The sequence below is a fragment of the Cheilinus undulatus genome, linkage group 7, assembly GCF_018320785.1.
Source record: "Cheilinus undulatus linkage group 7, ASM1832078v1, whole genome shotgun sequence".
Taxonomy (NCBI): Eukaryota; Metazoa; Chordata; class Actinopteri; order Labriformes; family Labridae; genus Cheilinus; species Cheilinus undulatus.
Window position 1 is genome coordinate 7,049,389 of NC_054871.1, and position 24,405 is coordinate 7,073,793.

A 24,405-nucleotide genomic window follows, 5' to 3' on the forward strand; every position below is an offset into this window, starting at 1 on the left:
GTGGCCTCCTAAAACATTCAGAGGTGTCTGCATTTTCACTCCTCATCCTCACTGCTTTCTTTATCATAAGCAATAAAAATTATTTGCCTCTTCTAATGAAAAGAAAATATAATGAAAGAAAAAATATTTACAGAACACAACATTTATTAAAATCAACAATACAGACAGACATTAATAGGTGTGCCTCAAATTTAGTCTACCTTGTTTTTTATACTTGAAGTTTATTTAACCATTTGGTCAAAAACTTTACTGACAAGTGGGAAAATTCACAACACCATCAGCACATCTCTGGCGCATGCTCTGTGAGGCGACAGGTTGTCTTCCTTCGGTGCAGCTGAACGTGACTGCATCATTATGGCTCAAAAACAGCTTATTGGCAAGTGTATACCTGAAGTGAATATTGTATTTGCTGATGGTTTCTGCAGTCACAATGCACGGTTCTGCAAAAGATAAATATAAAGTTATGTTAATTTCAGAAATCACTTTACCTTTTATATATTGCAAAAAGTCCCCTGAGGACTGCTGCTCAGAGTGAAAAAAAATCAGGGGTCATGGGAGTCCAAACTTTTCCACTGAGGGCCACATACAGAAACATATAAGAATGATGGGGCCACTACAATATCCATAAGGTAAGGTATACAAAAGTTTGTATAGCAGGTTAAGATATGCTTAGTGATGAGAAGCAGAAAAATAGGCTCTCAATGACAACTGAATGATGCTGATTAAGTCAGAAACGGAATTAAGGAGCAGCTGGGGTGAAGGAGGGCTGCTGAGAGAGTGGCAGAGCTTCACCAACCAGGAGCAGTTTAAATCAGTGTTAATTTTAACAGATATTTTAGATTTTAGTATCAGTCTTAGTCTTTAGATTATACCTTTAGGTTTTAGTCACATTTTGGTCATTTCTACATTTTAAAGTTTTAGTCTTGCTTAAGTCAATGAGTCTCAAATTTTAGTCCAAGCACTCATTCTCTTGCCTAAATCTGGTACCAAGTCATGGTAGTGTGTTTTATGCACCCTGACAAACCTGGGGTCCCTGCTTTCTACAGTTTAGAGGCAGAATAGATACAGATGTATTGTACTTTGACAGATTTACCTACAGTGGAGAAATATCACGGATTTTGAATGTGTGATGAAAACTAAATTACATTTTAGTCTAGTTTTAGTCATCTTGATGAAAACTACACTTACTTTTAGTCTGTTTCAGTCATCAAATATCTATTTATGGCTAGTCTTAGTCTCGTCTTTCTTATAAAAAAAAGCCAGTTACAAACATTTATAGCGTAAGGTTATGTATGTAACCATGGTTCTATGAATCCTGGATGACCGCCAGAGGCGGTGCTTCAAGCACTGGATAACACATCGCGCATGCGCAGGTCGAGTAGCTATACCAACAAAGTCACGTGTGACACCTGCTGACCCAGATAGCCTATATCTTCCGGTGTCATCAGGGAATCAGTTCCTACAGAATCTTCTCGCGAGCTCACAAGGATTCCGAGTGACTGAGTGCTCTGGCGGTCATCCAGGATTCATAGAACCATGGTTACATACGTAACCTTACGTTCTATTTCATCCTTCCTGACCGCCAGAGGCGGTGCTTCAAGCACTGGATGACCTATACCAACATGGTCATGAGGAATCCAATACGTACCATTTACTGCATCGAAGCAGCAGAGTCTGGTAAAAGGATCACCCCCAGGGGGTGGGGGCAGGGGATGTTCACTTTGTAGAACCTTGTGAATGTGTTTGGAGTTGCCCAAGAGGCTGCATCGCAAATGGCCTCCAAGGATACCCCTCTCATGGCTGCCCATGACGTGGAGATACCCCTTGTGGAGTGGCACCGTACACCAGATGGTAGTGTGCGACCATCTGCCTGATATGCCTCATTAATAACATCCACAATCCAGTGGGACAAGCGTTGCTTGGAGACAGCACTACCTCTCTTAGGACCACTATGACAGACAAACAGTTGGTCCGATGTACGCATGTTTCCTGTGCTATTAATATATGCTTTCAAGGCGCGAACCGGGCACAGCAATGCTGACCTGTCATTATCTTCCCCTGGTGGGGGATCGAAATGCGCAAGCTGAATCGGTTTATCAAGGTTTGACTTTGACAACACCTTGGGCAGAAAAGCTGCATGTGGCCACAAGGTGACCCCACGGTCATCTGGGTGCCACCTCAGACATGTAGGGTTGACGGACAAGGCGTGGAGCTCACCGACACGCTTTGCTGTAGTAATAGCGAGGAGGAAGGCCGTCTTCGCCGATAACCACCTCAGCTCTGCCTGTGCCAAAGGCTCAAATGGAAGCAAGCACAGGCGGTCAAGTACAAGGGACAGGTCCCAAGTTGGTACTCTGGGGGCTCGTGGGGGACAGAGCCTCATAGCTCCCTTGATAAAAAGACTAATTAACCTGTGGCAACCAATTGTGCTGTTGTTGACTAGAGCATGACGAGAGGAAATGGCGGCTACATACACCCTGAGGGTAGACGGGGAACGGCCAGAATCCAAGAGGGATTGTAAGAACTCCAGGACAGCTGGTACAGAGCAGCATTCTGGGTCTACCTGGTTGTCTGCACACCACGCTGAAAACAGCCGCCACCTGTTCTCATACTGTAAGCGGGTAGATGGGGCTCTGGCATTCAGGACTGTCTTACGGACAGAAGCTGAGCAGCGTGTCAGCATTGGGTTGGGCCCTGCAGTGGCCAGACCCACAGCTGAAGGCGTTGAGGGTTGGGATGCCAAATCTGACCCCCCATCTGTGACAGGAGATCCTGCCTGTCTGGGAGGCGCCATGGTGGGCTGCAACAGAGTCTGTGCAGTAGTGGGAACCATGATCTCCCTGGCCAGAAGGGGGCCACCAGGAGCACCCTGTGGCCCTCCATGAGAACCCTGTGTAGTACCGCCTGAATCAGAGGGAGTGGAGGAAAGGCATACAGGAGACCCCTTGGCCAATAGTTTGCCAGGGCGTCCTGCCCCAGAGGACTGGACTCTTCCCTGCAAGAAAACCAGAGGGGGCAATGAGTTGTGCCTTCTGAGGCAAACAGATCTACCTCTGCCTTGCCGAAGAGACCCCAGATGGTGAGCACCACCTGTGGGTGAAGACGCCACTCCCCTGGGGAAGGCTTGTCTCGTGACAGGAAGTCTGCAACCTGGTTTCGCTTTCCAGGCAAGTACATCGCCCTTAGGCTGGCTAGGTGTGGGGCTGCCCAAGTCAGGAGGTCCCGGGTCACCCGCAGTAAGCGCGCGGACCTGGTGCCCCCTTGATGGTTTATGTGCGATACTGCTGTGACATTGTCTAGGCGCACAAGGACATGCTTCCCCTTGAGGAATGGCAGAAAGTGTCTTAGTGCCAGATGCACAGCCCGCAGCTTGAGCACATTGACATGGTCTGAACAGGCTTGAACAGGCCACTGTCCCTGAGCTGTTCGGTTTTGCCAGACTGCACCCCAGCCTGTGAGGGAGGCGTCTGTTGTTATGGTTTCGCGCCGGGCCGGAAGCGAGCCCATCGTCACGCCTTTCTGCAAAAAGGACCTCCTTCTCCATGGGGCTAGAGCAAGGAGGCACTGCCGAGACACTATGATTGGTCTGTGTCTGTGTGACCGTGCATCTAAATGGAAGCTGTTGAGCCACCTTTGGAGGGGGCGCAGCAACAGTAGACCCAAAGGCACGACTGTTGAAGCCGCTGTCAACTTCCCCAGAAGCTGGAGGAACTTCACATATGGGAGCCTCCTGCTCCCTTGGAAGAGGGGCAACAGTCCCAGAATATCGTCTACCCGTCTGCGGGATGGACATGCCTTCATCAAAACTGTATCCAGATCCACGCCGAGAAATGTGATGGTCTGGGAAGGGATGAGGCGGCTTTTCTTGTAGTTTACCCTGAGGCCCAGTCGGGCCATGTGTGAAAGTAGAGCTGCTGTGTCCTGGGATACCTGTGACTGGGACGGTGCACACACCAGCCAGTCGTCCAAGTAGGGAAGGACTTTCATGCCTTGGGATTGCAGGGGAGACAGCGCTGCTGCCACACACCTGGTAAACACACGTGGGGAAAGGGAGAGACCGAAAGGGAGAACCCTGAACTGAAAATGGCAGCCCTGAAAGGCAAAACGGAGAAACTGTCTGTGAGGGGGAAAAAAGGGAACATGAAAGTAGGCGTCTTTCAGGTCGATTGATGTAAACCATTCCCCTTTGTCTACACTGCGCAATACCTCGGCGGTGCTGAGCATATGAAAGGGCATGACCTTCATGAATCTGTTGAGTCCCCGTAAGTCCAGGACTGGACGTAGACCGCCGTCCTTCTTTGTGACTAGAAAATAAATGGAATAGTAGCCCCCGGGCTGGGCCACAGGGTCTACAGGCTCGATGGCACCTTTGACCAAGAGGGCCAAAAGCTCCTGGTTGAGGGCCAAGGCTTTGGCCGGGTCTCGTATGATGGTCATTTTCACCCGGCCAATGGTTGGGGGCCGGCGTCGGAACTGCAGTCTGTACCCCTGGGCTAGGGTGGAAATCACCCAGGGGTCCGGTGTTGAAGCAGCCCAGTAACTGAGCTGCTCTTGAGAAAAGCAGCCGACGGCCGGCCCCAAGGTCTCAGTGTCTGCCCCCCTGGCCTCTAGGGCCTCCGGGGGGGCGGGAATTTGCACCTGAGGTGCGAAACTGCCTCGGGGGCAAGCAGTCAGGGGCCTGAAAGCCCTTGGCAGGGCGTCGACCAGGGCGCTGTGATGACTGCTGCTGCCTCTGGTGGCCACTGGTGGTAGCAGTGGACTGAAAGCGGCGCTGGGGGGCAGTAGAAACACCCCTGGGCCGTTGGCGGGGAGGCACATTCCTTAGTCCAGAGAGCTGCTGTCTGGTCTGACTAGCCTGGACAGTCCGCTCTAGAGCATCTATAGCGGCTGCCCCAAACAGCTCCCCAGGCTCCACTGGAACCCTGCGGAGGGTCCGCCTGCTTGCTTCTGTGAGGGGTGACTGTGCCAGCCAAACTTGGCGGCGGGCCTGGACCAGGGTGGACAACACCCGTCCCAACTCCCTTGTCATCAGTGCGAAAGCTTGCAGTGATGCATCACTGAGGCTGTGTACTGTAGCATCCAACTGAGCCTCCTGTAGGGAGGCGGAGAGGGCAAGCATAAGGTGGGACATTGAGTTTCCTATCCGCCCCATTTGAGCTGCTGCATCATAGGATCTTGACAGGAGATCATCCGTTACCCTACACTGAGGGCGTGGACACCGTGCATCCTGCCTAAGGGCCTCATCTGGTGATACAATGAGAGCCGCAATGGTCGGTTCTATAGCTGGCATGTGACCCAACCCGTACTTGGCTGCATCCTGCATGGCTGCAAGAGCTCGGCCATCTGATGTAGCATGGGAGAGTGCTCTTGAATCTCTCCAACATGCATGCAGCTCCTTCAGGTACTCCTCTGAGGGAGGCACAGCGAAGGTCGTTGGGGCTGTGCTGCGTCTAAAGAAAGCACTGGTTATTGGTGGCTTAACTTTGGGGATGTCCAGCTGTAGGCGTGCAAGAGCCATTTGAATGATGGCCCCCATAGAGTCCTCCTCAGATCCCCGCCCAGAGCTGTGGGTCGAGGAACGGGAGCCAGCAAGAGACACCTGAGAAGGGATGTCATGGGAGAATGAATCCCCCCCGAACTCCCTGAACTCTGTGGCAGATGCTGCCATCGAGAGGATATCCTCCTCTGGAACCATATTGGCCTCTGAAGTAGTGGGCGAGACCCCACCACTCTTGCTCGTATCGGCCTGGAGGGACAGAAAAGCAGCCTTCATCTGCTGAAGCTCTGCAGATAGCTGGTCCACCTTAGAAACAAGTTTGGACTCCTTGGCCTTCTTCCTTGAAGAGGAGCCACCGGCTTCTGCAGCCCGACGTTTCGGCCAAACAGGTTGGGCTGGGGTCACCCTTTGAGCTGGGGTCAACTGTGGAGGAGATAACTGGTCTGGTGAAGCTACACCGCCCAGGAGTTGCTCCACCTCAGCCAGCCTGGCAGCCCTCACTGCCCTAGGCAGGTAGCTGCAGTTCATGCAGGGATCCTCAGACAAGCCCTCCCTCAAATGCTCGAGTCCGAGGCAGGAGGGACAAAGATCGTGGCCGTCTTCGGGCTGCATAGTAGCCATACAAGCAGTACAGCAATGACTGCCCAACATCGTGGTAGTTGTCAGCATAAGCAGAGAACCCACCAAGCTGGGAGAGAGGAAGCGTGAGCACTGCCTTCACCAACTGGTTTTAAGGGGCAAATTCTCCAATAAAGGGGTAGTCAGATGCTAGTAGTTGGCTATGGCGAAAGCCCTAGCCGACTATGCCGCAATTACTAGAGGTGCCAATGCTGGGAGCGGGAGCGAAAACACTGCCTTCACCAGTCAAGGGCGTTACCAAATCCCAGTTAACAATTATTTGTTGCAATATAAATGGAGTAGGCTTCAGCTGAGAACACTACTGCCACTCAAGAAATAACGGTCATAATTAAGGCCGGAAGGGAACCAAAAACGCTGCCTTAACGGATGAGGGTATAATCAAGAAAATTCCAAATTACAATTATTACAAAATAGGGTTGGCTTAAGCGAAAACACTATTGCCACTCAAAGAAAATTGACTACGTCACAATTAAAGCTGGACTTAGAGCGAAGACGCTTGCTTCCAATTACAAAAAAAAACAAAAAACATGTAAATCAGTTATAATTGTTACAAATGGAGCTGGCTTCAGGGAAAACACTACGCCACTCAAAGAAAATATGTCAAAAGTAGAGATGGACTCACAGCGAAAACGCTTTCTTCCAATTCAAGGGTATACAGAAAATCAGTTTTAATTGTTACAAAATAGAGTTGGCTTCAGCGAACACACTGTTTGCCACTCAAAGAAAATATATTAAGAGTAACACTGAGATGTGCGCGGAAACACCGCACTTACCGCAACTGGAAGCTGTGTGCTAGCGTTGACCTAGCTGGACACACACCTACCGATGAATAAACACTGTTCACGCCTGTGTCGGGAGCGGGAGCGAACGCACTGCCTTCACCGACAAAAGGTTACATAACAGAAATACCGGCAGACACCGGGTTACGGTGCTACCGCAGCTAACACGGCTTGATAGCCCAACACAAAAACGCTGGAAAATATCTAGGATAATCAATTGAAAAACGCTGCTAATAACTGCAGCACGGTGCAACCGGGTTGCTACCTCTATAGCAAAGCTATTGTGTTAGCTCAGCGGACACGCTTCGCCTAACACCACGACAAACGTAAACACTATTATTCCGCTACTGTGGGCGAGAGCACATCACCAGCCAGGAACAAACAAAGCCAATACTCACGCGTCAGGAGAGACACACCGTAGTTTTGGCGATTCAACACGTAGCCGAAAGGCTAAGCTGTCGCAGCCCTTGGAGGGCGACTGGAAACGCAGCTCCGACCACAACAGTCACAGGGCTCCCAGCGACAGCTGCTTCTTTAGCTACTTCTTAGTCCGACATCTGCGAGCGAGAAGATGTGAAGGAACTGATTCCCTGATGACACCGGAAGATATAGGCTATCTGGGTCAGCAGGTGTCACACGTGACTTTGTTGGTATAGCTACTCGACCTGCGCATGCGCGATGTGTTATCCAGTGCTTGAAGCACCGCCTCTGGCGGTCAGGAAGGATGAAATAGAATCATAATTTTAGTTGATGAAAATAACACTAGTTTAAATGAGGCAGCATGAGAGCAATTAGCCTGCTTAGAGCAAATCAGCTGGCTGTCAGCTGATGAGAGTTTGTGTGAGATCAGCTGATCTCATATATGGCAGCGCTTGACTCCGTGACCTACCTGAACTAATGCTAAATGCTCAATTTTATGGCTGAAAGGAAAATAAAGGAGATGCCAATCAGATTTCAGAGGATCCTGTTTGGCTCTAGCTACCACTGGCTCTGCCCCTGGAATATTATTATATGCTGCTGTAACCTATCAGGGAGTTTTGGTTGCCAATATGTTTATTGAGTTGTCTCAATTTAGTAACAAAAAACATCAATAAATTCATCTTGTCGAGATGTTTGCAGAATAAACACAGTAGCTCTGCCTTGTGCTGAAACTACGAAGTACAGTCAAGCAAAAGCCTCATGTTCAAATGTTGGCCGTATTTCATTTTATTTGTAGAATTTGATGCAGGCCAATAAAAAAACTGGACCATGGGCTGCATTTGACCCCTGGGCCATAGTGTGGACACCCCTGGAGTAGATGAACAAAGACTGTTATCACAGCATTAATTAAGCATCATAAGCTTGTTTATTATATTTCTAAAATTGTGATTAATTACATGTTTCATTGCCTCTTTTTGGTTAGGCCTCTGCAGCACAGTGATGTAAAATTAGTCCTTCACTGCTCCTTAATGTCTCATTTTACAAAAACAAAATCTTACTTACAGCTCAGTGGACAAGTCAAAAGACATCTGCTTCTTCTGATATTTACTTTTTTAAATGATCTCTCATTTTCTTTTCGTTCCATAAATGTTCATTTTTTCTGTGTTTCAGTTCATGTCATAATCCTCAGTCTATCTGAAGTTTTTTTTTCTATCACAATGAGAGCAGGCCTGTATTGAAACAGGAAGTTAATTACCTTTGGGTCAAGTCAGCACATAAAAAACAGTGTTAAATGCAAAGTATTATCACCAGTCAGCCCACTTAACTATCTGGTTGAAGAAATTTTTATCTCCTAAAGCAGTGTCACCAAACCATGACAATTCCAAGTCACATCATGCAATCGTTACAACACCATGGCTTCAAAATGAAAGAGGGAGGGCACTATACTGGCCTGCACGCAGTCCAGACCCTTCTGTCAAAATATGACAATGGAAAACTTGAACTGTTGAGCATCTTAAGATGCATGTCAGGCAAAAATGGGAAAAAAAAAATTCACTTTCAGCACTTCAGTGAATAGTGTTTTCAGTCAAAAGATGAAAAAGTGAAGGAACACATGTGTAAACATGCTCCTGTCCCTACTTTTTTGGAATGTGCTGCATGCGTTACATTCACAATGTGTGTATATTTTAAAACGACAATAACATTTATCAGTTTGAACAGAATATCTCTGGTCTTTATGCCTTATTGAATATTGATTTAAAAAGATTTGCAAATCAGTGTATTCTATGTCAGTTCATATTTCAAACACCATCACAACTGTGTTGGACTTGGAGTTTGTAATAAGCAGGATAATATTGGCCATATAATCCCCTATGTAAAATCACATATTTAACTTGGAGAATATCTCCCAATCATACTGAATAAAACTGTCTTATTAAACCACAGGGTACCAGTCTTAAAAGAAAATAAAGACAAACATGAGGATAACTGTGACTTACTGCGACATCTCATACTTCCGGTCCATTCTCCGTTGATGCAGGTTCTGTAAGGATGCCCTTCCATGGTGTACAAGCTCTGACACATGTACTCAACTCTTTCATTATGGTTGTACTGGGGTTTCATGGTTTCCCTCACATCTCCATCTATGAGTAGTGGTGGACGCCCACAGCCTAAAGGCACTGAAAGAACATGGACAAGGTTAGTAGAGACACTAAATGCTGTGGAAAGACTTTCAAAAACAAGGTGAGATGTTTCAAATCCCTCCTGGGATCAAAGCGTCCCTTAAACAGGCTCATGTGAAACAACCAACAGTTTACAGTTACAGTGAGGAGCTATTCATTTACTGTATATTTTCTCTTCCTATTGTTTAAATTAGCATTTCACTTATCAGTACCCTTTCACATCTTTAGCTGCACCTTTGCTTTTGTTAATGCTGGCAGACAACAAACATAAAAGTTTGCATTAATCCATATTCTTACCAGTCTGTGATGATGAAATGTCCGTGTTCAGCCACAGTGCAAAAAGAAACACAAGTAGAGCGACTCTCATGGTGCTGGTGCTGTGGTCCAGAGTTTAACAAAGAATCTGTGTCTGAGGCAGAGTTTGTCCTCTTGTATATTTATGGATAATAGTTTCTCAACCTCATGGAAATTCACAAATGTGTGACACAAACTCAGCCACAGAAGCCTTGGTGACCTTTCAGAAGCTGTCCTTCACTGAACACATCATGTACCAAGAAATGGACTGTCGTAATGGGTCCATGTAATGTGGAAATATCCAGTTATGTAATTTAGGAGTTTAGATGGCCTTTGAAAGTAAACTGAACAGTTTATTTTATGTGTATAACATGACTTGTGTTGGTGTACCTGCAAGGCCACCATTAAGGGGGGATAAAGGGGAGAGCTTTCCGGGGCCCAGTAACATCATGGTCCAATGTAAAGTCATGTGATAACCATATTTTATTTCTAACCTGATTAATAACCACTCTTATGAAAGCAGCATAAAAACTTAATCTCATGCCAAAGCAGATTAGGATAAGAGCTAGAACATTTGTTCCATTGTGAAAAGCTTCCAGTGTGGTTCTTTGCTCTTCTATAATAAAGAAAATACTTGCAACTGAGCAAATCCCTGTGAATCCTTCTCCTCAAATAATGCTGGTTGGTCTGGTTTCAGACTGGAGCTTTCCCTGATGACAGACATGGAATCTGGCCACTACATCTGCTTTGCAAGCTTACCATTTCTCATTCTCACAACTGTAATCATTAAGGTCTCTCACAAAAAATCTTTTTCATGCTAAGTTTCAGCATATTATCCAGCATATATTATTTTTTAATCGCTGTTGGTCGATTAAAAAAATATTTTTAATTATAGGCTTTGCAATTAATTGATTGCAATTAATCACATATCCCACAAATTTGAGAAAGATTGCCTTACTGGTAGATTTAAAGATAAAAGTAACTAGACAATCAGAAAGGACATGCTTCTGAATGGCAGTAAAACCTTTTATTAGTTTTGGAAACAGGAGAAATGGAGACTGAGGACAGATTGTCAATTTACCAGTCAATCTAGGATGCTACTAATCTGTAAAATATGGACTTTATCAATAAAATTACACAAACTATGAGCACAAAGAGTTTTACACGTGTTTAAAAAGAAGTTACAGAGCTGTTTGAGCCGGTTGTGTGATGGTGGCATTTTTTAAAAATCATATTTCCCCCCCTAATTGAAACGAATCAACATTTTTGACAGCACTAATATTTACATTTCTTTTGCTTTGATTTCTTTTTACATTTTTATGGTGTGTCAGGTTATTTTGGGTTAGTGATGCAGAGATCTAAGTTGTAATGTGTGCTAAAAACATATTTGCATTGAAATCAGTCAAAGAAACATGGACACCTCATCTCAGCATGAACACACATTTTCCCCTGATTCTCCATAGTAATTCACTTAAAAACAGCAGAGGAATCATAGATAACATTATGGTGAAGGTCTAGGACATACTGTACATAAATGTGCTGCTGTATGACTTAGTGACAGCCAGCCAGTCCTGAAGATCTTCATTATTGACCAAAATCTGTCAAAGGTTCTTTTTAGGAGAAAAGCTGAATATTCTGACTTCTGACTAGCTTCAATGTTTAATATCTTTATCAATCCTCTCTGCGTGGTTAATCATTTACATGGTTGTCCAGCCAGTTCATGTCATTTCCAGTTAACCAAAGTCTTCACTGGAAGGAGGCCAGGGTCATCACACTGTCCAAACACCCACACAGTCTCTAATTATTCAGGGCTTTATTCGTATGTTAGTCTTGCAGTTTACCAGTGTGGTGTTTTGGTAACTGCTGAATATCCTTTAATATTTTTCTTTGTATAAAAAAACTACGAGTGGAGGATGATGGGCATATTACTCAAAACATCAATGTTTCATCATACAATCCTGAAAGAAGCGTGAATGGCTTCTCTTCTTCCTGATGGAATGACAAATCAAAGACACAAGATGCACAAAAATCTTTATTAAAGTTTACAACACTTGACACAGAAGAGAAGGAAGTTTAGGATTTGACTTCCTGTTTGGTCTATCAACGTAGTTCTGTAGTTTACTTAAAAAAAACTTCAGAGGCAAGTTGGCAGGTCCATCACACCATCAACACAAAACCGGCGCATTCTTGCTGGGTGGACAGGTCTCGTCCCCTCAATACATTTGAAGGTTAATCCACCATTATGTGGTGCATACAGTTTTTCCTCGTGACCGTATCTGAAGCGAATATTGTGTCTGCTCATGGTCTCACTGTTGACAGTGCAGGGCTCTGTAAGAGATAACAGATAAAGTCATGGATGAATTTGTTACCTGGTGTGATTATTCTTTCTTGGAGCTTAATATTTCCAAGGCAAAGAAAATGATTGTAGATTTTAGAGAGAAAGCCACTGTTGAAGAAAACTCATTAAAACTTGACTAGAATTCACCAAAAGGCATGTAGGAGACTCCATGGTCATGTGATGGAATAGTCCTTGGTCTCATGAGATCAAAATGGTGCTTTTTGGCCATCAGACGACACGCCAAACACTGCACATCATCACTAACACACCATCCCCGCTGTGAAACATGGTGGTGGCAGCATCATGCCGAGGGGATGCTTCTCAGCAGCCAGCCCTGGCTGAGGCTTGTAAAGGTAGAGGGTAAACTAAAACGTGGCAAAATAAAGGAAAATCCTGGAGGACAATCTTATTTGGTCAGGAAGAGAACTAGCTTGGGAGAAGATTTATTTTCTAGCAAGACAATGACCCAACGCATACAGCAAAAACTGTAAAGAAATGGTTTAAAGACAACAAGATGAATGTTCCAGACCTCAGTCCAACAGAGAATTTGTGGTTGGACTGAAAAAAAGGCTGTTCTGCCTGATCCCAGTGCAACCTGACAGAGCTTGAGCCGATTTGTAAAGGGGAATGGAGTAAAATTGGAGTGTTTCGCACAGACTCAGTGCTGTGATTGCAGCCAAAAGTGCATCTACTAAATATTGACTTGAAAGGGGTGAATATTTATGTAGTGCCTTATTTAACAACACATTTTTCTGTTCAATTTACATTGCTTCGTAGAAATCTATTTTCACTTTGACATTAGGGAGGTTTTGTGTACAATTTTCTGGTTAAAAAGCCAACTTTTATTGACCGTGATTGATTTATAAACTCAATAAAAGGGTTTTAAATACAAAGGGGCGATTACTTTATAAAGGCACTGTTCATCTGTCAGACACTCCTGATATCTTGTCATCTCCCTCTTTCCTTGTTCCTCATCCATCTCAATGAGAGTGATGGAGATGAAAATAAAAAAGTGGTGCTTCTTCATGCCACTTTGCACTTTGCTCATGGGCTTCAACGGGCGATTTTGTCTCTACATCAAGTAGTTTGGACACAGTGTGAAGCAGGTGTGGCATGGAGTGTGTGCTCCCACATGTCAAGGACCATCATTTATTTGCCCTTACAGTCACCATCATATGAACTTTCAGCATAAGACTATGTAAAATACATCACAGCTGGCTATTATTCTAATCTTATAAAGTAAATGTGTCCCCCACTTACCTCTACCCCCCACAGGTGGCACCAGGCCCCCTACCTTAACAGACAAGCCCACTGGACATTTCACTATTTTAACATAAAGCAAGCTCATTTTAGCAAACACCCAAAACAGACGCACTTAAGAAATCCTCCAGAATTTATGACAAATAAAAAAGAGGGATATTAACTTACTGAGGCATCTTATTTCTCCTTTCCACTGGCCATTGTTGCAGGTTTTATAACCTGTACCCTCCATGATGTAGAGATTCTGGCATGTATATTGAACCCTTTCATTATGTTGGTACTGAGATCTCGAACTACCAACAGTGTCACCATTTGTGAGGTGTGGTGGTCTCTTGCAACCCGCAGGAGCTAAAGAACGTGGGTAATAACAGAGAAAATTCAAGATTACGAAGATTTAGATGCAAAATGTACAGATCTTTGACTCAAATAAAAAGTGACAGAGTATTTTGTCATCAGAACCTCACAGTAGGGTAGCAGGGTAAATAAGCCCAGTGAACTTTGGGGGATATCTCAAAGAAGGTCATGGATTCACCATTTTCTCTGATAAAAAATGAGCGAATAAAGAAAACACTGACTTACGTCCACAGGTTGGGAAGCTATCACTCCACTCTCCTCCAGCTAAACACTTAATTGTTGCATTCCCATGAAGAACATGCCCACTCCAAGTATTAAGACACCGAAACTGTATTATTTGTCCTTGTCTTGCTTTGTAGTTGTTTTGTAGAGATGCGACAGTGGTGGGTGATACACCTGTGACTTTGCATTTATCTGTTGAGAAGCAGAAATGAGAAGCTTTCAAGCAGCAAGAAGTTTTAAGTTTTAACATCTCATTTTGAATCTTTAACCTTCAAACAGCTTAACTCAAAATCTGCCACTGGAAAATATATTAACAGTTTATATAAAAGGAAATGAATCCTAATGAAAGTCATCCTACCTGAGCATGTTGGGAAGGCTTTACTCCACTGCCCACTTTGTAAACATTCAACGACTTCAGGCCCCTCCAGTGTGTACTGATCATCACATCGGAATCGTAATTGATGTCCAACCTTCATTGTTTCATTTGCTGCTGGCAGTCCAGTTACAGTGAGACGAGGATGCACTTCACCAAGAGCACAAGTTATGTCTGTAAAGAATAAAGCATATCTCAGTTGTCTAGGGTTTTATGTGACTGTGTCAGTAATTTATTCAGTCAGTACTTATCTAAATATACTCATTGATGAAAGAGGAACTAACCCCAGAGGTAAAGGTGAGGTACTTTTACCCTGGAATTTCAAAAAGGCCTTTAGAACATCATGGATAATGCTGGGAGGAAGGGGGATAAGGAACACACACTCACACCTCTCTACTGTCCCCAATCAGCCACACTGTCATTCTATCAATTCTGCTCTTTGGATCTGATAATTAGCTATAATGTCTTAACCATTCAAGGTAGACAAACCACAAACTACCCGAGTGTGAAACAAATACATATGGCTAGACAGAAGACACAATTACTTATGTAACTGACCTCGGCGAACAGAGCTACATTATCAATAATCCTATTGTGTTTTAAAGATGCCCTAGATTGTCTGGACCTGCTTTAGGAGGGAAACTTCCGCGTTTGATCCAGGTGATATATGATCATGTAGAAAATATATATAAGATGTATATTATCAGCCTAATTCTGTGCTTCTAATTACCATGCTAATAAGGAGCTAATTAATGGTGAGAACTATACCCTAAACCAGTGGTTCTAAATGTAGGGGTTGAGAACCCCTTGAGGGTCGCCGAACACTGAGAGGAGGTTGCCAGATGTCCTGGAACATTAACACCTCCTCAGCTGTGGGGAAAGCACAGCAGCGCCTGTACTACCTAAGGAAGCTAAGGAGCGCCCAAATCCCAAAGCAGCTGATGGTGAACTTCTACAACTTTGCCAGCAGCAGTGTTTTAACCTATGGATTCTTAGTGTGGTTTTCCAGCTGCACTAAGGCTGATCAGCAAGCACTCCAGCGGGTGGTAAAAACAGCAGGAAAGATCATTGGGACTACTCTTCCAGAGATCAGTGCCATCTACACCACCCGCTGTCTGAGGAGAGTGTACATCATGCGTGACCAACACCATCTGGCGTATCACCTATTCCACCTGCTGCCCTCAGGTAGAAGGTACAGGTCTATACAGGCCCAGGCAGTGAGGCTGCTTAACAGTTGTCCCCCTCCTCTCTCTGCCCCACCCGGAATCACCCACCATTCCCCACTGTTAAAATAGCTGTGAACTAGACTCTTCATTGTTGCATTAATCATACATTACTCAATAACTGTCTGTATGTCCTCTCTGTGTGTTGAAATGTCCTTTATATGCTGCAGTACCACTGTTACTGTTGTTTACATTTGTGCCTGCACTGAATAATTTGTTTTAATAATTTATTGTATAGTACTTTGTATAGTGTGCTAATTTTACACAGTAGGTGTTTAAGGGACTTAGAGATTGCACCTGTTTTTGCACTTCATTGCACCATTTTTACCCTTTATAGCATCTCCTGCTACGCAGTGTATGAATGCTCTGAACAAAATTTCATTGTTATATTTAGTATGACAATGACAATAAACGATTGATTGGTTGATTGATTGATTGATTGATTGAGATGCTGTCCAAAAAAAAAAAAAAAAAAAAAAAAAAAAATCAAGGAATACTTCAAAATGATTTCAAAATTAACATTTTACCCTTTTTTGTAAAAATATGTCCATAAACTTAATTAAGCCTTTAACACCTGAACCTCTGGACTCTTTTCTTATTTTAAGCATAAAAGGCCCAGAAAAGGCCCAAGGCTGGCCCAATTTACTGCGTGTTTAAAGAGTGTTTTAATGGTTTCATTGAAGAAAAGCAAAAGAAGGGCATTTGATGGTAGAGTCTCAATGAGAAAAGGTGGAATTACTATAATAACCACATGTTGACTGTGAAGCACAACTTCTAAGCTTTCAGAAACTGTTTGGATTTTTCTAATAGCACATACAATTGCATTTTGCTGCAATGTTACATGTGCTTTCTGTCATCTATATTAGTATACTTCAACCACCTTCAGGGACCGTGGGGGTCCCCAGTCTCTGGCACTTTAATTCTGGAGGTTGTGGGTTGAAAATTTTGAGAGCCCTTGCACTCAGCTAAAGTGTTAACAATTTTTAAAATCAATTCAGCTGTAGTGGATAATTTCACCCTGTAGTGCACAGTATCTTTGCACATTTTTTAATACAAAATGTAGAATTTAAATACTTTTTTAAATGTATTTTATTTAACCTTTATCTAATTAGGATAAAAAAACTTGTTTATATAAAAAATATTTCTCTAGAGTGTCCTGGCCAAAACAGGCAGCTGCAGAGTCAAATTACTCACTTACAGATAAACAATGAGCAACCATTCAAATAAAATATCAAACACCACCTTAATACATCAACAGAGAAAAAGCAGGTCTTTGTTAAGATGAATGGAAATCAAAATACTTCAGACATCTGCAGCCAGGTGCCTCCAAGTCAATCAACACACTATTGAAATCTTCCAGCTCACTAGGGGCTAAAAATGTCAAGATTTGGACCCTAACTGGTTAATAGTGCTAATAATTCCCCATGTACAATAGTTTTCATCTAAAAGAGGGGTCATATTATGTAAATATTTGAAAAAGCATTATTATTTATTACCTTCACAAGTTGGAAATGCATGGTCCCATTCTCCATTGTGACCACATATGAGCCTTGAGCTGCCATTCAGATAAGTCCCAGGTTCCTCACAGCTAAATGTGAGGAACCGGTCAGGAAGTATGGGGTCTTGATTTCCAGATAAACCGTTGACTGTAATCCGTCTATCTTCAGGCGGGGGTTCACAGTTCAGAGCTGAGCGAACACAATCAAATTAGATAAACAATAGAACAGGAATGAATTAGCCAAATTTAGCGCTATATGGCAGGCATAACCCTGAGGGTGAAAGCCCTTTTCTAGTGATATGGCTACTCAAAGTGCTTTTCCACAGCAGGTCACATCTACCCATTCACACCCATTCAATTCACATTTACACCCTGAAGATGAAGGCAGCAATGTGGAGTATATGTCAAGATTAACTTATCCCATTTACATGCATCCAGACATGTTCACACATCACTGATGCAGCAGTGGGAATAACTTGGCATTAAGTGTATTATCCAAGTACGCATCGCTATATGACTGGGGACCAAACCCTCAAATGTCTGAGTAAGAGACAATTGACTCTACCTTCTGAGCCATAGTCAGCCCAGTTTACATTGACATTATAATACTGTGCTAACTTTTCATTTAGATTTTGAATATCTAATATTGGGCATGATCTAGCAACTTCTTGATTTATGAGATTTGCTGACTGCATAGAAGACCGAGATATTAGTTGTCAGAGGATCAAGAATAGTTTCATTATTTTGGCTGTTCTGAGTGATTTGCACATTGCATTTTCATTCTACATTGTTCATCTCCAGGTAATTGACAAAATAATCTTCACTGAAGGCTATGTGATTAAGGTACCTTTATCAGTAAATGTTAGGCATTTTTAATCCAACGCCCCCTGCTGCTGTCACAGTCAGCAGGCAACAGCAGTAGCTGAGTAATGGTGGCCACCACAAGATGGCAGCACTCACAAATTGGACATTAGATTGGTCTGTATAAAAATCCTTCCACTTGGCTAAATAACATATTCAAATGAAAAAATGAATGGTGCTTTTACTTCCAAATCAAGGGTTGCATTCTTTTGTTAGATTTTTACTTTTGACCATAACTGATCCTTGTGAAGCATCAAAGTTACTTGTTATTGACAGAACAGTAAACTGTGAGACTTACGATCACATATTGGCACGTGATTGGTCCATCGGTCCAGCAAACACGTCCTGGTGTCATCCTTACTCACCATCTGATACCTGCAAATTCATAAAACAATTTATGATAGGATTGCCTTATGACAAAACCATCTGAGTATTTACTAAGAGGAGAAAAGTATCAGATCAGCATCACCCACTTCTATCCACTATCCTGTGCAAATGCACCACAGCAAACGCTGATGTCACTGGGTAATTTAAAAGGGTCTCTGCACATCAAAACAGTGGGAGGGCAGCTCTTCTTGTGTGTGAAGTATGTTAAAAGTCCAGTCAGCAACATTAACACCAACACAAGTTTGGCTACATCCACCGTTACCATGTAAACAAAAGCACTAAAATCACACTGCAGTGACTCAAACAGAGGAGAAACCAGTGCACAGTGTGACGATACAAACTCAAAACTCTGTTTCCAAAACACACTAAAACCCCTCCATTTTCAAAAACACTGATCTATGTGTGGACTAGGCCTTATATACATCTGAGATTTCTTACTAAAAATGCATGCAGTGAGTTTAGATCATGCTGCTTACTCACTGTCACAGCACGTTTAATATAGACAGTGTGACACAGTTTCAGACACAGCCTTTGCCTAAAGCACTTGTAGTATTTGACCATGTACTGCAATAATAATAAGGACTTAACATGGTAGACTCAAAGAGTTTGTTTTAAAATAAATTAAATGATTATTATTTACTTACAGAGATTGTGTTAGCATTATTAAAAATTTCACTGGAAATACTTACCCTTGATTGCAGAAGTATTTGATAGTTGCCCCAAAAACAAAGTCTTCACCCTTGATGATTTCATAATATCCATTTGGAGTGTCATCAGGAAGTTCACATGGTTTTACTGGAAAAAAAAAAAACAGAAAAAAGAACTGAAGAATGAGAGGGAAATTAATTAAGGTTATGTTCAATTGAACTCCACTAGTGTCAGATTTAATCAAAAAAATAAACAGTTTCTCTGTAGGGTAATGTTTTTATGTGATTTAGATGTGATTTAAATGAGGGGTTTGCTTTTAGGCCTAATATGCTGAAGGAACAATTAGCAGATTGACAGAGGTGTATTTTAAAATGACTGTATCATAAACAATTTTATTTTATCATATTTTATATTTTATATTTTATCATATGTTATTGTATTGAATTGAATGGTATTGTATTGTGTATTATATCGTATTGTATCATATTGTTTTGTATCCTATTGTAGCTTTTAGTATAGTATTATGTATCGTATTGTATCACGTATCCTGTTATTACCTATTATATATCGTGTTATACAGAATTGTATCCTATCATATTGTGTGTCGTATCATATTGTATCGTGTCGTATTGAACTGTATCATATTTTACTGTGTGTTAGATTGTATCATATTATATTGTGTCGTATTGCATTGTATTGCATCGTATCATACTGTAATGTATCATATCATACCATATTGTATTGTCTCATTTTGGATTGTAGTGTATTGCATCATGTTTTATTGTATCATATCGTATTGTATGGTACGGTATGGTATCATATTGTATCATATGTTACTGTTTCATATTGTGTTGTATTACATGTTATTGTATCATATCATATCATGGTATGGTATCATATTGCATTGTATCGTATCATACTGTAATGTATCATATCATATCATATCATGTTGTATTGTATTATATTGTATCAAATTGTATCATATACGTCATTTCCACCAAGCTGTCCGGCTCAGTTCGGTGTGGAACAGCCCGCATTTTTTAGCGTTTCCATAAAGCAAAAGTTGGAAAGGGTCCCAAAAAACCAACCCGTACCGTCCCACTTTTTGGGAGCCTTACATAGGGGTACCTAGGGGTACCAAAAAGGTGGAGCTACTCACACAACAATAGGAGGTTGTGCTGACGTCATGTCAGCGTGCAAACAGCTGCTCTGCTGCTCTGCTCCAGGGTGCCAAACACAGAAGTCTGCTCTGTGAGGGGCGGCGAAAGCAGGAGAAAAACTGACTAATATTTTCTTAAATCTGGGATATTTGGGCTTGACAGAGATCCAAACTGTTTCCTAGTCTGTGGATATTGATATCTGGCCACAAATCACGTTTCCTGACATTTATCTGGACCTGATTTTAAGTACACAAAGCAGAGCTTGAAGGCTCACATCAGCCTGGTCTATCCACGATGGATGTGAAACTAATTAAATCTAAAAAAAAGTTTTGTGAATATGAAGCCTTAGGACAGTTGGTTCTCTGTACTGTAACTAGTTATTCATCTACTTCTTACTTTAGGTAACCTGTGAAAACATCGCTATAAGGTTGTTGAATATGTTTGTAAAACTTTGGGCTGCAGCCTACTATAAAACAAGATCAGCGCACCCAGGATTTCTGACTCATTCTAGTTTGATTTTACCACCAGCTGAACTTTAACCTTATTTTTAATGTGGCGAATTCTCACAGTGCAGCTCTAAAACTTTCATATTTTGTTGTATAAACTGTTATAGACTAGATATATTCACATATTAACGTACAGTTATGACGAAAACATCTCTGTACATGTATTCCATCAGCTGAGGATCTGTACCGACAGCAGTTAACATAATTAAGATGTAGTAATTTTTTGTAAAAGCGCTTTAAGCTGAAATAAGGCTGTTAAATGCTTAGTCCTTAGAGATTTCTGTCACTCATCTTTTCTATGACTCTGCAGCTGGACCAGCATACTCGTGCTGCATGGGACTTCACATTTGGGGGTCTGTGGAAACACAAACTATTTTGGAGTTTAGCATACCAAACCATAACAAACTGTACTGAATCAAACTGGACCCCCTGATGGAAACATGGCTATATTGTATTGTCCTGCAATGCATAGACATTATTTGCTGTATTGTTTTGTGTTATACTGTACCGTACTTATCTTATTACATTGTATTGTTTTGTAATATGTTGCACTGTAAAGTATCATATTGTATAGTTTTCATCGTATTCACACCTTTCATTAATCCAGATGGGTGCTTTGTTTAGGTATTGTTTCACACTGGAATGTTTTTTCTTGCATTTTATCATAACATATTGTAAAATGTTTGCATGCTTATTTTTTCTTGATTTTTTATCAATATAATGAGCAACATCTTGTGATTTATTTTTAATCTACCTTAATAACTCAGTCAATAATTTGCTCCAAATCTGAAAAAGGGAGAACATAAGACTGTTTGACTTACAGTTGCAGGCTCCCTGAAAAAGTACATGCCATCCTTGGTCTGTGCACACATATCTGATGGTTGGACCTGATACATATCCAATGTCACATGTAAAGTGTATCACATTTCCTGGCTGGTATTCTTCTTTTTGGGTGTCTTCTGAAATAAAGGCGTGAGGAACGTCTGGGAGCTTCGAACAGACTGATGAGGAGAAATATGGGAAAATAAAGACATCAGATGTGTGCCACAGTTGCGGTGTTTATGAGAAAACTGTTGAACTATCTGTACCTGTGAGATAGAACATGTTAAATCCAGTCATCCCTGAAATAACTTAAGTTCTTTTGTAATAAGAGTATATCATACATAGATTTAACAGCAGGTTTTGCATGCCAGCTCTTTGTATTCCCCCTTCTTTCTACAAACATTTGCAAAAGTGTTGAAAAAAAAAAATCTTTTTTTACCGTTCTGCGATAAAGAAAATTCCACATTTCCCCACAGCTGGAGGAACAAAAGGATTAAAGTCAGTCGCATTTCAACCAACGGCTGGGTGGTCACACACACGAGTGTTAGCCCTTTGATAAACTCTGCTTTCTCTGCACAGTTCCTCTGTGTTTTTACTCAGCTGTGGTCCTCTGAGTGCACCAAGGGTCGCTACATTGGACAGCCCAGTGGGATTGCACAAGGCTGGAGGAACACAACATGACGCATAGGAACACACGGCACACACTGCTCACATATGCAAAACAAGAAGCTTCAAAGAGGTTGTATTTTTCCATGACACTATAATCCTGACACTGGAGTCAGAAAAAATGAGGTATTAAAATACCAAAAAAAAAATTTGAGATCTGAGAAAACCAGCGTTTGTGCCAGTTTTTAACGGGTTGTTGATTGATAGACCAATAAAGAAAAAAACAGACAAGAAAATAAAGAAGACTACATTTATTTTCCTAATTAAAATAAAACTGGTGCTGTTTTTGGCACATAAGCTGTGAGGGTAGCTGTCACCTCTCAGACTGGATGCACGTTTGCTGTAGGATGGCTGCAACACGTTTCCACTCTAGCTTGCACCATTGTCATCTTTCACAAGTTTTACCTCAGTGAGGGCCTGTGTTAAGGGATGCACAAGCTTGTCGGTTTGATATCAGTGTTGGCAGATATTAGCTTATAAAGTTAATTATCAATATCAGCAGATATGCAAATTTCAAGCAATATAGAACCTGTAAATATCAGCCATTTGTAGGAAAAGTTTGTAGGGTTTTAGGCAGGACCTTTTCTTTGTGGATTCTTACTTCTGAACTTTAAAGTGTGTTTAAATGCCTATTTTTCAACATAGTCTCCCCTGCGATCCACACATTTCTTCCATTTGTGTTGCATTGCTTGGATTCCTTTGGTATAGAGGCTCTCATCCTAATGTTCAAAAAGTCCTCAGCGGCAGATACGACGTCATCATCGGTCCGATAGTGCTTCCCAGCCAAGTGTTTCTTCATGTTGCGGAGCACAAAATAGTCAGATGATACCAAATCAGGAGAATATGGAGGGAGATCCATTAGTTCTTAGCCACAGTCAGCAGATATTGCAACCACAGACTTGTGTGAACAGAAGCATTGTGTTGGTCAAACAAGTTTTCTGAGCCATTTTGACCTGACTGCCTTCGCAGCTGCCTCTCTATTGAGAGTTTGGCCTTTCTGAAGGTAGTCAATGAACACAATGCCCTTTGCATCCCAGAAGATGGAGACCATCTCCATCCCTGCTGATGATACCACCTTGGCCTTCTTTGGGGGTGGGGTGTTTCCACTGCACGGACTGCTGTTTAGTCTCCAGCACAAAATGGGGGACCCAACATTCATCTTGGGTAAGGAATGTTCCAGCAAACCAGCTGGATCTGCTTCAAAAACTCCCAAGATTACCTGTATCCCAGTTGTCATTGGGCAAGAGGCGCGGGGTACACCCTGAACTGGTCGCCGGTCAATCCCAGGGCTGACATATAGAGGCATGCTCACATTCACACCTACAGCCAATTTAGTCACCAGTTAACCTAATGAGTATGCTTTTGGTGGTGGGAGGAAGCTGGAGTACCCACGCGTGCATGGGGAGAACATGCAAACTCCACACAGAAAGGCCCTTCACCGCTGTGCGGCCCTGCCGTGGCATCCACCAGGCAGAAACCTTTGACATGCCAAGTTTGTTGTTCTCTACTAGTCCATCTTCCCTAAAACTTATTCTAGCAATGTGAGAACAGCTTCAACAACTGTTGAAGTTTAGAGAACAACTTTATTAGACTGAGGTGATTTGGCTCATGGCCTTCATCGGGGTCATGAGGAAACACATAATAAACATATAAATGTAAAACATGAATGTACATAAAAAATGTGCTAAAACAAGATAAATATGGCTCTCTATTTATCATTTTACAGTCTGTTTTGGAGGATGCTGTAATGAACATCAACTGTGACAAGGTTGTTATGTGGCAACATTCACCCTGTCCTAGATGGCCGTCATAGAAATAGTCAGTATAAATGCTGATGCTCTCATTTGCTCATGTAAGGCATAAAGAGGTGCCAGAATGTTTTTCAGCCTGCTCAAAACCAGATAAAAACATCTGACCACAGCTAGATTCGTTTGTGTCAACAAACATTTCACTCTAGTTGGATGACAAAATTCCCTCTTACGGGAAAAGAGCTGCTCGTTCAGAACAAAGTTCACTGGAAAATAACTCAGTGAAGCAATCAGTCTGTGAAGTTATTCTTTTAAATGTTACTGAGAGAGAAGAACGGTTTATTTGCATTTTACTGATTCATATTTACAACAACAATCAGTGAGCAATGCGGCTGAATAAACACAAGTGAGTTCCCCTAAAACATGTCACTGTGGCTTGTTTGTCTCTCTTTGCAAGGACATTGTAACAGTGGTTAAAGGTGAGATTCAGATCAGTGAATCAATACTGCTATGTATGCTATGTCTGATGA

The 24,405-nt window shown here is 42.3% G+C and overlaps 2 protein-coding genes across 3 annotated transcripts; both read right to left on the reverse strand.

Moving 5' to 3' along the window:
• Positions 1 to 124: 124 nt before the first annotated feature.
• On the reverse strand, positions 125 to 10,056 carry LOC121511947 (complement factor H-related protein 2-like). The gene is made up of 3 exons (XM_041790828.1): positions 9,813 to 10,056; positions 9,333 to 9,512; positions 125 to 440 (listed from the first exon to the last, which is right to left on the reverse strand). Exons 1-3 carry the CDS (start codon positions 9,880 to 9,882, stop codon positions 247 to 249), a joined length of 444 nt encoding a protein of 147 aa, XP_041646762.1. The 5' UTR covers positions 9,883 to 10,056; the 3' UTR covers positions 125 to 246.
• Positions 10,057 to 11,828: 1,772 nt separating this feature from the next.
• LOC121511946 (complement factor H-like) lies at positions 11,829 to 22,080 on the reverse strand. Of its 2 annotated transcripts, XM_041790826.1 has the most exons (9): positions 21,901 to 22,075; positions 21,461 to 21,640; positions 19,015 to 19,120; positions 18,237 to 18,313; positions 17,076 to 17,267; positions 14,342 to 14,530; positions 13,987 to 14,175; positions 13,576 to 13,755; positions 11,829 to 12,137 (listed from the first exon to the last, which is right to left on the reverse strand). In XM_041790826.1, the coding sequence occupies exons 1-9, from the start codon at positions 21,968 to 21,970 to the stop codon at positions 11,944 to 11,946; spliced, it is 1,377 nt and encodes a 458-aa protein (XP_041646760.1). In that variant the 5' UTR covers positions 21,971 to 22,075; the 3' UTR covers positions 11,829 to 11,943. The 2 variants fall into 2 exon arrangements, with proteins under 2 accessions (XP_041646760.1, XP_041646761.1); XM_041790827.1 differs by lacking the exon at positions 17,076 to 17,267 and having other exon boundaries at positions 21,901 to 22,080.
• Positions 22,081 to 24,405: the final 2,325 nt, after the last annotated feature.